The following is a 14230-nucleotide window of genomic DNA, read 5'->3' as shown; positions in this document are numbered from 1 at the left end:
AGAAGGAAAGCAATCGAGGGATCCTAAGAACTGACCTTAGAAAATACAAGAGCAGGCTGTGGTGAACGTGTTTAATCCTAGCACTGGGCAGACCGAGGCAGGCAGATCTATGTGATTTGTGAATTCTAGGACAGCCTGTTGTAACATAGGGAGTTCCAGGATAGTCAAGACTACATGGAGAGACCCTGTCTCAAAATTAAAATAAGATTCAAACCCACACCTTTCTTTAGTCATGAAAACGGTGACATCACCACATCTCAATGAACTGCCTGTGGAAAATTACTAGAGAGGAAAGGAAAATTATGCCTCCAGACGACACTTTGAGAATGGTTGCTGCTCTTATCTTTCTTTCATACCCTAAAGCTGGGCTTCCTGAGTTTTCTTTTCTCGGCAATGTCGGGGTCACAGAGGCAATCCACATGTTCTATTTACGAAGGTTACCAGGGGACAAGCTGGCATTCATATGCTTCCGGCAAGGATTCTCAAGGCGCCACTAGAGGACGCGAGACTAGAGAAGACAGCAGCATACCTCGCCCTACCCCTCCCTCAGGGTTTGCGCCATAGGTGTCACGAGAGAGCCCGGAAGAGGGCAGTGTCTGGAACACAGGGTGGTGCTCCCACGGGCTTTCATCCTTACTGGTCGCGATCTCTCCGTCTCCCGGGTCCGGGGAGGAGCTTCTGCGGACTTAAAAGGCATCGTCTTGCCACTTCTTAGCTACTGCGCAGTTTCCCCGAAGTAAGTTTGCCAGTTTTCTGTCTTATACTGAGGTTCGCCGGGTCATGGTGCCAGCCTGACTGAGAAGAGGACGCTCCCGGGAAACGAATGAGGAACCACCTCCTCCTGCTGTTCAAGTACAGGGGCCTGGTGCGCAAAGGGAAGAAAAGCAAAAGACGAAAATGGCTAAATTTAAGATCCGTCCAGCCACTGCCTCTGACTGCAGTGACATCCTGCGACTGATCAAGGTAGGTAAAAGTCCGGGCTCTCCCTAGGGCAGAGGGGAGGGGAGGCTCTGTTTTCTGGGGAAATCTTCATCTTCAGTTCTGAGACGCTGCCAGGCCAGTAAATTCCGCCTTCTTGGCCTGCCAACCCCAGCCCGGATCAGACTAGGCAGTTTGGCACCAGGCAGGCCTCAGCCACCGCTCGACCCTGCCTGCCCCATTTCCGCTCCTGTGAGCTGGGTAGGCTGGCCAGAAGTTTCATTGTCCTTTCCTTTATATGTATCGTCCCCAGGAACTGGCTAAATATGAATACATGGAAGATCAAGTCATTTTAACTGAGAAAGGTAACAAGGAGTGGCGGGGTAGGGGGAGGGGGGGGAGAAAGTATCTGTTTCCTGGCACCTCCAAAGGTCAACTCACACTGTCTCTGCTCCCCTATCTTACAGATCTCCTAGAGGATGGTTTTGGAGAACACCCCTTCTACCACTGCCTGGTTGCGGAAGTGCCTAAAGAGCACTGGACCCCTGAAGGTAACCTCTACTCCCTGTCCAGAAGCCAGAGAGAACTAATGTTATATCAAAACCGTAGAGCCTACTGTGCAGAACCCGTGACTACACGGTCAGAGGTTACTGAGGAGCTGGCTGGAAATAACAGCCACCCAGTGTGCAAATGACTGAGGAAAAACAATTATATGTAGTGTACTTTATAATAGGGCGGGTTACGAGAGAGCTGTTTGAGCAAGTATCAGAGTGCTGTAGAAACCCGGAAAAGTTAGGTATAATGTCATTTATTGTAATTCCGTTTCATAAAATGGTTTTTGTTTGACCCTAACCTAACCTTTTTTTTTTTTTGTAATTGTGTTAAATCACATTTTTTTTTTCTTTAATTTGTCCCAATCTTCAGGTTACAGTCTCTAGCTTCGCCATGTACATGGCCCTTCTGTGTACATGGATGGGCGGGGAGGTAACTAAAAGATCCTTTACACAATAAAGTAGATGATCATGATAAATGAGGTAAGGTCCTATTATCACACACTTAAAACACGGTAGATCAGAAATTTATTTTCGCTTCCTGTCTGTCTGCAAAGAAATAGAAAATGGCTAGAAAATTTAATTTGTAACCATTGCCTCTAATTTGCAACCTTTGCCTCCATTTGGAATTGAATTGACACCCCTTATGAGGGAGTCAATTTTTAATTATTTTTATTTTTAGTCATGTATTTACACTTTTTTTTTTTTTTTTTTTTTTTTTTTTTTGCTGGCCCTTGTTGACTGGTCAGGAGACGGCTAAAAGGGGAAGTTGTTTGGCTGGGTGCTTTCTTGAGTTTTCTTCTGATGTCTGTTCCTTAGGCTCGAAGATAATCAGAACACTTAAGAAGTATGTGGGTGTTATGTAACACCTGTTTCTGGTTGCTGCTGTTTTTCCTGCCTTAAAGAGTGGGGGAAGTAAATTGAAAATTTATACGTGGGAGGGCAAGTTCTGAAAGTAAACATTGTTCTTTTGGCCTGGTATTCTGACCTTACGGAAGCAAGAGTTGGTAAACTACAAGTATTTCCTCTTCTAAACTGCTGTGTAAACCCAACTTTTGCCAAGCCAACATACCAGCATGTCATTAGGATGTGAATACTATGTGTGTTTAGTTTAAGTCCCTGGCCCTTTTGTTCTGGAAAGTAATGAAAGTGTTCTCATTTTCTGAGTGTGAGTCCTGCAGAGTGCAGACTAGCCAGTCCACAAGTGTAGCCTAGCTTCAGCTATTTCTAATGTGTGCCTTTTGCAAGTACATGTCTGAGACCAGAGATATCATTCATCATTGGTCTGGACTGTAGTAGCATAAACGTAAGGAGGCAGTCCAGTTCCTGGCTACTTGTTTCAGTGGGGCACGCATGTATATTTTCTTACAATCTACACTAGGCTTCTGATTCTGCCGATACAGCTTGAATGGGTTGTTTTTCTTCTTTGCATCTCATGGGATACTCTTATTACAGGACACAGCATTGTTGGGTTCGCCATGTACTATTTTACCTATGACCCATGGATTGGCAAGTTACTGTATCTTGAAGACTTCTTTGTGATGAGTGATTACAGAGGTACAGTTGACTTTGGGAATGGAGGTAGTTTAAGGACAAATCAGAGCTCTATGGCCTTAAAATGACTAAGTTGAATTGTATTTCTTTCTTTTAGGCTTTGGTATAGGATCAGAAATTTTGAAGAATCTAAGCCAGGTATGTTCACTAGCATTTCACTGCATAGAGCCCAGGCTGTCCTGGTGTTCCTATGAGCCCTGGCTAGCCTTAAGCTATTCTTCATCTGCCTATTGCTGGGATTAGAGCTATGACAAAATGTCCTAGATTTGGGCTTCTGCATTTGTAAGAATTGCTGGGTTAGTGTAATGAATGGATCAAAGTTGGGTCTTGGTAAGAGGGTGAAATGTTCTCTCTGGCTTGTACTAGGTTGCCATGAAGTGTCGCTGCAGCAGTATGCACTTCTTAGTAGCAGAGTGGAATGAACCATCTATCAACTTCTACAAAAGAAGAGGTGCTTCGGATCTGTCCAGTGAAGAGGGATGGAGGCTCTTCAAGATTGACAAAGAGTACTTGCTAAAAATGGCAGCAGAGGAGTGAGGCATGCCAGTGTAGACAATGACAACCTCCATTGTGCTTTAGAATAAATTCTCAACTTCCCTTGCTTTCTATCTTGTGTGTAGTGAAATAATAGAGTGAGCACCCATTCCAAAGCTTTATTACCAGTGACGTTGTTGCATGTTTGAAATTCGGTCTGTTTAAAATGGCAGTCATGGATGTGGTTTGGAGGCAGAATTCTTGAACATCTTTTGATGAAGAACAAGGTGGTATGATCTTACTATATAAGAAAAACAAAACTTCATTCTTGTGAGTCATTTAAATGTGTACAATGTACACACTGGTACTTAGAGTTTCTGTTTTGATTCTTTTATAAAAAATAAACTACTCTTTGATTTAAATATTCAGAGTGTGCATTTTTACTAGTCCCATCTTCCTCATTATCTTTGCAACAAATAATATGTAAAATAAAAATACCTATCCATCAGTTCTCAGGTACTGGTAAGTATGAATAGGAGAGGCTGCCTGGTGTTCAGAATACCCTACCTTTTATCCCTAGCACCAAAGTGGGTGGGGGATGACTTGAGAAGGAAAGAAAGCATAAGTGAATAAGTCCATTGTCGCACAAGTAAGATGTGAAGGTGGGTTTATGAAACACTAACAATCAGGAAAAAACATCTTGTCCCCAATGACCTCATCCCACACAAAATGCCCTTTGAAGTAAAACTAAGTGGGTCATTCTGCTAATCAAGAGGGAGTAAAACTCATGATTTTTAACAAGATTGCAACTTTAAAAAGTGACACACAAGCAACTTTGTCACAAGCAAATCAGATGACTTCAAATGTATGTACATACTGTGTTAAACTAGTGTCCTTCTACAGTAAGGACACAATAGGAGTCTTTCAGCTAGGGGGACATAAGCAAATACTTTTCTCAGGAACTGAGAATGAGCAAAGCAAAGGGAAATGACAATTTTCTTAGAACTACGAATTTTAATTACTCATTCTATTGACCTAATTCCCAAACCCACTAATTTGCATGATCATAAAGATGATAGTTAAGAATTCCTGAAAACTAGTGTCCAAGGTGAATGTTTTCCCAAAGCAAATATTTCTAAGATACCTACACAATAGCAGGAAATACTGAACTCTATCAGTTAAACAGCTTTGGTTTTGTGTGCCTTTGGCCCAGTTTCTGATACATAGTTCTAGATTAGAAGGTAGCTATATAGAAGAGTATGATTATGCATTTCTTTTGAGCTTTGGGGTTTATTGGTGGCTCAATATGACAGGAAAATACGCATACAGTGTTAGATCTCAACCAGAGTCCTGCTCAGATGGCAAGTAATGGAATTGCTGGCAAAAATCAAAGGCTAACTGAACACAAAGAGCCTTGTGAAGAAGGAAGATATTTTGAAGGTTGTGTTCTGGAAACTGGGCCTCTTAGAGGAAAACAACTGCATGCTGACTGTGGCTAGATGAATAAATTAACCCAGTGAGTAACAATCTAACCTTTTGTGTTCACACCTTAAAGACACAGTGTTGCAAAAACCAGAAGCCCTTGTGAAATGTTGGTCCACCCTTAAGAAGAGTCCCTTACAAGTAAAAATCTGAGTAGAAACTCAGACCCCACATCAGCCCACTTAATATTCAACTCAATTACAGAGATATCTCTTTCCAAGCAGCTACAGAGCCAGGCATATTAATGAACACCTCAAGGGGCTGAGGCAAGGACTAAGGTTTGAGACCAGTCTGGCCTACAACAAGGAGACTCCTCTCAAAAGGAAATAAAACATTTCAAACAACAATAGCAAAAGCCCCTTTGGCACAGGAACACAAGCCTATAGTCTCAAGTGCTTGACAGGCCCAGGCAGGAGGGTCACTTTACTTTCACGAGTTTCAGGTCAACCTGGGCAGCACAGTGAACATTGTCTCAAAACAAACAAACAAGCAAACAAACAAACAAACATTTCTTCGGGACAGGTGGTGTTGCAAGCCTTTAATCCCAGTACTTGGGAGTCACAGGCAGGTGGATTTCTGAGTTCAGAAAAGTGTGGCCTACAGAGTGAGTTTCAGGACAACCAGGGCTATACAGAGAAACGCAAAGAACCAACTCCCCTGCCAAAAAAAAGAAGTAAATTTATATGTGTAAGACTTAAAGTCAATACGTGATTTAAAAAAAAAAGGTTAGAAGAAAGTTATCTACAGAGAAACAGCAAGCATTATAAACCTAAAATAAAAGAAAAAGTGAGTCTGTGTAAACAATAATCCTGTAAAGATAACGTTTACACTGGGACTAGAACTCATTTCTCACTGGAAAGACTGAGTTCAAAGCCAGCTTGGTGACACTGTGACACCTTTTGTTAAAAAAAAAAAAAAAAGAAAAAAACTTGTAAGTGCCTGAGCCTACTTCCTTTCTTAGCCCGGTGTAAATATTCTTGCCACAACCCTTTAAGTGGAACCCAGAGCCCTCCACATTTTTTGCTTTTTTTTAAAATTGGATATTTTATTTGTTTACATTTCATTTCAAATGTTATCCCCTTTCCTGGTCTCCCTTCTGCAATCTCCCTATCCCATCCACCCCCCTGCTTCTATGAGTGTGTTCACCCACCCACCCACTCCCTCCTTACTGCCCTAGCCTTCCCCTATGCTGGGGCATCAAGCCTTCACAGGACCAAGGGCCTCTCCTCCCCTTGATGACCAACAAGGCCATCCTCTGCAACATATGCAGCTGGAGCCATGGGTCCCTCCATGTGTACTCTTTGGTTGGTGGTTTAGCCCCTGGGAGATCTGGGGGAGGGGAGGTCTGGTTGGTTCATTTGTTGTTCCTCAAATGGAGTTGCAAACCTCTTGATATGGGGACTCCCTATACAATCCTGGCTAGCCTAGATCTTGTGATTTCCCCCTTGTCTCAGTCTCTTAAGTACTATGATTGCAAGCTTGTTCCCCTGTATTGGGTTTAACACTTAATACATTATTATCCTATTTAATTGTCACAAATACCTTCTTTGGTAAGTATTATTATTAGTTCCTTCTTTGTCATTTGAGACAGTGTCTCCTTGTCAACTTTTAGGAGTCAGTTCTTCTTTCTACACTGTGGGTCCCAGGAGCTGAACTCAGGTCACCAGAGTTGATGGCTCCTGTGTCACTTCCCTAATTTACTGATATTTTACTGTGTATTTCAAAGTAAACATATAGCTGAGACTCACCAGTCTGGGTATTCAACCAGCCTGGGCCTGGATCCCGCTTATAATGGAAATGTAACCATTGGCTCATCTTCATGCTGACCATGTCAGGACCACAAAGTTAGCAGGAAGCTGTCTCTAAGGAAATAACAAGTAAATCATAACACAGTTTGTGAAGGAGAACCTTCTCAAGCATTTTTGAGAAGGCTACTTGGAAAAGTTGGGACATCCCAATTCTCCAAAAGGCAGGGAACTCCCAGAATACCTCCCTAGGGAGTCAGTACTTGCTCCTTGATAAACAACAACTTTATTTCATCAAAGTATCTTCCCTCTCTTTGAATTAATGCTGTTCACTTGAATTTTGTGCATTCGGTCATTCTGTTTATATTGTACATTGGTTTAAGAACTGGAACAATGGCCCATCAGTTTGGCAACTTTTTCAGAGAACCTGAGTTCAGTATCCACATTGGGTGGTTCATAACCACCTGTCATCTAATTTGGGGTGTGTGGGGGTGTCTGACACCTTGACACCTTCTTCTGGCCTTCTTGGGCACCTGCACACACATCACAGAGCACACACACACTGGAGCAGTAAATATAAAATGCTCACACCTACTTGCATGCTTATAGTCACATAATAGAAATAATTCTAATTGCTACTAAGGGTTTGTGGGAATTACAGTTCCATTAAAGGGACTCGTGTAACTCAAGTTTGAGAAACAGCATTATAAGTAGGCATTTTGCAAACCTATCTACTCTAATGGTTTATGAAAAGGATCAGAAGGGCAGAGAGGTAGCTCAATGGTCAAATGTATGCTTGTAATGCAAAGGGCCCCAGTTTTTGGTTTTAAGAAAAACAGGAAAGGGAAAGGTAGTGTTTCATCAGATTTGGGTTTAGCTTTTGTGTTTGTGTTTGTGTTTGTGTGTGGTCAAGAATAATTGATTGGTGACATTTTTCTAGCAAGAGGCTAATGTGGGTTGACACCTCTTTCTGAGTTGCTAGAGGGCTTAATGACTATCAACAAGTAAGCAAATGATTCATTAGAGAGTTGCAAAATGTTGGTATCTTATTTCAGTTATTCCTCATCCTGTGTGTGTGTGTGTGTGTGTGTGTGTGTGTGTTTATACCCTGAGGTACAGCTTAATCAGAACAAATGCTTACTTCTTTCCTTTTATTTACTAATTTTCAAAAGAATGACTACATTCCCCAGCATCTTCCAGTTAGACATTTTTCTCTTTCAGAGTCTTACAGTGTCCAATGTTTTCATTAATAGTTATTAGTTTTATTTTTCTTATCTAAGCTTAGATTTTGCTAAACACTCAGTGAAAGCTTCTTCAAGTTGGTTCCAGAGTCCATTGGAAGTGACCTCAGAAGCCTTGGCGAATTTCCTGCTCTTAAGTTGTCCCAGGCTCAAGGAGTACATTTCCTTCCTCAGACCTGACATCAATGGCTTGCTCATTTCAAGTTTCAGAGGTTCCCAAGGGAAAATAATGTTTATTGAAAGCAGGTGGAGTTCACAGCTCTCTATTTTGATAATGTTAGAGGCACAGCAGGGAGATCCTTTTAAATGGAAGCTCTGAGTGGGGTCATTCACTCCAGGATTGCTGAGGGTGAGTTCCATCAACAGTGCTGCCTTTCACCTGGTACTCAACTGCTTTCATCCAGCAAATCCAAAACAAAAATAGTTTCAAAGCAGCTAAATCAGCGAGTGTATGCACATATGCCTATGACGCTCTGGAAACTACAGTAAGAAGATCTATAGTTAAAGGCCAGTTGAGGTAACATGGAAAGATTCCACTGCAACAAGCAAACAAACAAACAAATCACAAAAATGAACAAACAAAAACAGTGGTAATGTCGGAAAGAAGTGTAAAAGGCAGCTAAATGATTGCATAGCAACAGTCTTTTTTTTTTTTTCTGGCAGAGAGACATAGTCCAGAAGCACTTTGGGTCTGGTGAATATTTGACTTGGTGTCAAACAAATTTAAATTAGATCCTGGATCTTTATGGTAATAAAAATAAACTTCATGAACTTGTGAGATGGCTCTAGGTGTTAAGGCACTTGCCACACAGCCTGACAACCTCAGTTGTATCCCTGGGACCCCACTCAGAGGAAGGAGAGAATCAACTTCCACAAAAGTTGTCTGTGCTCTAACACACACACACACACACACACACACACACACACACAAACACACACACGCACATGTAAACTTTTAAAATTTCTGAAATAAAAATAAATTGCTAGAGTTCCTGTGATAATTAAATGAGAACATAAATTCAGAATGCATATAATTAATATATTTTTTATCCCTTCTCTTTCCTTTCTTCCTTCCTTCTTTAGGACAGGGTTCCCTATATTCCAGGCTGGCCTTGGACTTATTGTGTAGCTGTGAATGATCTTGGTTAAAGTCTCCTGCATTGACTCCTGGAAGCCTCCCCTATCCCAGGTCTCTGGGACTTCCTAGAGATTTCCCTTACTCCCCAACCCCTACCCCCTGGCAACTGAAGATTTCCAGTTATTCTCCTGGCTCTTTGGGTTTCTCTCCTGATCTCTCTACACCTGAGCTTACTCCCCATTCTCCTCCCCATCACCTTTCCCACCCACTTCCCTCCCTAGCTTTGTCTCTTCTGACTATTTTATTCCCCCTTCTAAGATTCAAGCATCCTTGCTTGGGCCTTCCTTCCTGTTTAGCTTCTTTGGGTCTGTGGGGTGTGTTGTGGGCATCCTGTTGTCCTTATTCATTTCCCATTCCCTCTTGTTCACTTCCTCTTCCTGATTCTTTCTTGTTAGTGCCCTTCTTCTCTGAAAATAGTCTCCAATTTTAGATTTGATTTAGAACTACATGTAAACAAAAATGTTTACCCCCCCCCCATACTGTAAGTAGTCTAGAAAGCAGGGACCATGTTCCGTAATCTTTGTTTTCTCAGAGCCTCAATTGTTGCATAGCACTAAGCATCCATTTCATAAACATCTATTAAGTGTATGGGATAAAGAAACTTGTTTTAGAAGGAAATAGAGATAGAAATCATATTGAATATTACTCAATAGATACTCATTTGACAATTGAAATAAGAACTTTAAAATTCTTCACTCTTCTTTCTTTCTTTCTTTCTTTCTTTCTTTCTTTCTTTCTTTCTTTCTTTCAAGACAGAGTCTCATTTCATATCCCAGGTTGGATTTGAACTTACTATGTAGTCCAGGCCTGTGGCAATTCTGCCTCAACTTTCCAAGTGTTAGGATTACAGGTATGTATTAGCATCCCTGAAAAAAGATCTAAAAATTGTAGGATACTTATACAGCTCAAATGTTATATGTATATTGTGTCATTTAATCTCTTTGTATAAGGAAGGTAGAGTATAGGGAGGTAGAATTTATAGTTTTGAAGATAGAAGCAGGAGGGGCTGGAGATTGTTCAGAGGAGAAGAAAACTTGCTGCTCTTCCAAAGTACCAATTTTTTTCCCCTTCACCCACATGTCAGCTTACAACTGTTCATAATTCCAGTTTTGGAGATCTTTAGCATTCTTCTGTGCTTTATGAGTATACTGCATGCATGTGGTATAGATATGCATGTAGGCTAAATATTCACACAAAATAACAATATACATAAAGAAAGTTCAACATTGTTAGCCACTAGGAAATAAAGATTAAAACTATTTAGATTTCATTTTATATCAGTCAGAAGAGCCAAGATCAACAAAGCAAATGACAGCACATGCTGGTAAACAGGCATGGAAAGGAAAACAGTTATTTGTTACTGGTGGGAATACAAGCTTGTACAGCCATTATGAAAATAAATATAATTTTTGCTTAAGAATATGGGACTTAATGTACCTCAAGATTTAGCTATACCACTCTTGAGCATACACCCAAAGGCTCTACATCCTACTTCAGAGATATTTGCTCATCTATGCTCATTGCTACTCTATTTTTAATAGATAGAAATTGGACATGGCCTAGATGTCCATCAGTTGAAGAATGGGTGATGGGAATATGGTATATTTGCACAACAGAAATATTATTCAGCTCTTAAAAATGAAATTATGGCCGGGCATGTTGGTGCATGCCTTTAATCTCAGCACTTGGGAGGCAGAGGCAGGCGAGTTTCTGAGTTCAAGGCCAGCCTGGTCTACAGAGTGAGTTTCAGGACAGCCACGGCTACACAGAGAAACACTGTCTCAAAAAAAAAAATGAAATTATGAAATTCATAGGTAAATGCATGGAGTTAGAAAAAAAATCCCAAGGGAGGTAACCCAGACTCCAAAAGACAAATATTATAAGTTTTCTCTTATATGTGGTTGTTAGCTTTTAAGCCTTCCATATGTATATTACAGTCTGAAAAACCACAAAAGTTAGTGTACTGGCTAGTTTTGTGTGTCAACTTTGATATAAGCTAGAGATATCAGAAAGGAAGGAGCCTCAGTTTAAAAAAGTGGCTCCATGAAATCCATCTGTAAACCATTTTTTCAATTCATGGGGGAGGGCACATTATGGAAGGTTCCCTCTCTGGGGTGGTGGTCCTGGTTTCTACAAGAAAACAGGCTGAGCAAAAAAAAAAAAAAGAGCAAGTCAATCAGCACCCCTCCATAGCCTCTGTATGTCAAGCTCCTGCCTCCAGGTCCCTGCCCTGCTTGAGTTCCTCACTTTCTTCCATGATGAACAGCAATGTGGAAGTATAAGGAGAATAAACTCTTTCCTCCCAACTTGCTTTTTGGTCATGGTCTTTCATCATAGCAATAGAAACCCTAACTAAGAGAATTAGGTATAGAGTAAGGGACTAGTGGAAGAGGGGAGGCTCTCCCAAGAAAAGGGAAATAGAACATATTGTTATGGAGAGACAAAGGGGAAATGTAAATGTAAATACTAGTTATTAATATGACCTAGCCAGCCCCCATCCAATAATCAACCTATGTGTTTTTAAAATTAGCTTTTGCACAATTACTGTGGGATTACCCCTAATCTGTATTTCTTTTTGTTGAATTGTCTACTTTGAGCTGCATAACCCAAAAGTACTTGCTGTTTGAATATCTCCTTGGTTACTTCTATTCCATCAGCATGTTCTCAGGGTCCATTTCACAGGAGCACATGCTGCCAGTTCATCACATGGAGACTTTCTGTTCTATTGTCTGCCTCCTCTTTCACAATCCTCTCTTCTTCTTCTTCTTCTTCTTCTTCTTCTTCTTCTTCTTCTTCTTCTTCTTCTTCTTCTTCTTCTTCTTCTTCTTCTTCTTCTTCTTCTTCTTCTNAATTTCTTCTTCTTCTTCTTCTTCTTCTTCTTCTTCTTCTTCTTCTTCTTCTTCTTCTTCTTCTTCTTCTTCTTCTTCTTCTTCTTCTTCTTCTTCTCTCTTCTCTGTCCTCCTCTTCTTCCTCCTAGTGGTCCCTACTTATGATCCCCAGCCTCCACCTCTTCTATTCTTCCAGGTAATTGGCTGTAGCCACCTTTATTTAAACAACAGTTTTAAATTAGAGAGCAAACTTTACAAAGCACCACCTGGTGTACTTTCTTAGGGGCCAGTATTTAGCATTTGAATACATTTAGCAGCACCAGACTAACCTCCAACAGAGAAAGGAGAATGGGATTAAGTAAGAAAGGAGATCAAAGGGAAGGGTAAAGTAGGAAATGTAGGAAGGGACAACTAACCCTAAAGGTCTTTTGAAAAACCATATGGAAACCTACTACTGTAGAAGTATCCTAAAATACATACGTATGTTAAAAGTGTCTTGGTCGGGGTTTCTATTCCTGCACAAACATCATGACCGAGAAGCAAGTTGGGGAGGAAAGGGTTTATTCAGCTTACACTTCCACATTGCTGTTCATCACCAGAGGAAGTCAGGACTGGAACTCAAGCAGGTCAGGAAGCAGGAGCTGATGCAGAAGCCATGGAGGGATGTTACTTATGGGCTTGCTTCCCCTGACTTGCTCAGCTTGTTTTCTTATAGAACTCAAGACTACCAGCCCAGGGATGGCACCACCTACAATGGGCTCTCCCCTCTTGATCATCAATTGAGAAAATAATTTACAGCTGGATCTCATGAAGGCATTTCCTCAAGGGAGGCTCCTTTCTCTATGATAACTCCAGCTTGTGTCAAGTTGACACACAAAAACAGCCAGTACAAAAAGAATCTAAATAGAGTCATAAATAGGAGGGGAATCAATGCTGCAACTAATATCTTATGCCACTGAGTAAAGCCAGGAATGGGTCACATGCTATTTGTTGAAATTTTGCCTAAAGGAGCCATATGGAGCCCCCTCACCCCCATCCCAAATCACAGGCTGTTGTTAAGGCTATTTGGTATACTTCACAACCTGACAATAAAGCCCTATTGCTGAGAACACTGTTATCAAACATGGTGTAGTCATTCTAATACCCAACTAGAAACTTCACCAATACTGACTGACATTCATGGTACTAGAAATTCCTGTGTGTGCTACAGAAGGAGAAAGGAAGTCATCATTACTTACCATCTACAATCTCTGTGACCTACAAAAGTGGCCTGCCTGCAAGATATTCTGGATCAAAGGTAGCACACATGATATGAGAGCAACCAACCGCTTACTGATTAGATATACGGCTCACTCCATGAGATGGAAACCATACCTGACATTGCTCAAGGGGCCAAGAACCTGACACTAGATAGATCATGGGCCCAGGGGAAAACATAATACTATTATTCTGCTAAAGAAACATGGTAATAAATGACAGCTAGTGATATACTGCTATACCTGTAGATAATTGACTCACTCAGCCATCATCAGAGAAGCTTCTTTTTGCAGTAAATGAGAACTAACATAGAGATCTAGAACTGGACAATATATAGAAAGCGATAGGTTTTGAAGCACTTAATCCTTTTTTTTTTTAAGATTTATTTATTTATTATATGTAAGTANACTGTAGCTGTCTTCAGACACTCCAGAAGAGGGAGTCAGATCTTGTTANGGATGGTTGTGAGCCACCATGTGGTTGCTGGGATTTGAACTCTGTACCTTTGGAAGAGCAGTTGGGTGCTCTTACCCACTGAGCCATCTCACCAGCCCCCTTGAAGCACTTAATCCTAAATGGGATATCTTCATGAAAGACCTCTCTGCAAGGCTCAGGAATCTGTGTGAAGGATGGGGTTGAAAAGAGTTTAAGAACCAGAGGTGATGGATAACTCCAAAGGCAACAGTATCTTCCAGATACAAGAGAACTGATGCACATAAAAACTCACAGAGACAGTTACAGCACACATAAAGCCTTCACAGATTCAAGCCGGACAGAAAACCAGCAGTGGGGTGGAGGAAATAGGCACAGACCCCCACCTCTAATCAAGAAGCTATGAGCACTTGATACCCACTGGCAAAGGAAAAATCAGTATTCTCCAATGCAGTCTGTCCAGGTATATTCACCACTCCTCAGAGCAGCTCCCAAGTCCAGGAAGCATCAACCCAAACCCAATGGTACTTTTAGAAACCTTTTTTTTTGTCTCATTTTGCTTTGTTTTTGTATCTTTTGCCTTTTGCTTATTGATTTTAATTTTCAATTT

At 41.1% G+C, this 14230-nt stretch overlaps 1 protein-coding gene across 1 annotated transcript; it reads left to right on the top strand.

Moving 5' to 3' along the window:
• The first annotated feature begins 614 nt into the window (after window positions 1-614).
• On the top strand, window positions 615-3919 carry Sat1 (spermidine/spermine N1-acetyltransferase 1). Its single transcript, XM_021187828.2, has 6 exons — window positions 615-963; window positions 1232-1283; window positions 1386-1469; window positions 2925-3026; window positions 3121-3161; window positions 3390-3919. Exons 1-6 carry the CDS (start codon window positions 898-900, stop codon window positions 3558-3560), a joined length of 516 nt encoding a protein of 171 aa, XP_021043487.1. The 5' UTR covers window positions 615-897; the 3' UTR covers window positions 3561-3919.
• Window positions 3920-14230: the final 10311 nt, after the last annotated feature.

The sequence above is a fragment of the Mus pahari genome, chromosome X (genome assembly GCF_900095145.1).
Source record: "Mus pahari chromosome X, PAHARI_EIJ_v1.1, whole genome shotgun sequence".
NCBI classification, from domain to species: Eukaryota; Metazoa; Chordata; class Mammalia; order Rodentia; family Muridae; genus Mus; species Mus pahari.
Note: the sequence above shows the minus strand (reverse complement) of the source record. Positions and strands in the feature narration are given on the sequence as shown.

Bases quoted from the DNA above. Each gene is read 5' to 3' on its own strand.
- Sat1 (XM_021187828.2), top strand. From the start codon at position 898: ATGGCTAAATTTAAGATCCGTCCAGCCACTGCCTCTGACTGCAGTGAC. The intron at 3,027-3,120 runs GTACAGTTGACT...TCTTTCTTTTAG, and splicing joins TGTGATGAGTGATTACAGAG to GCTTTGGTATAGGATCAGAA. The intron at 3,162-3,389 runs GTATGTTCACTA...GGCTTGTACTAG, and splicing joins TTTTGAAGAATCTAAGCCAG to GTTGCCATGAAGTGTCGCTG.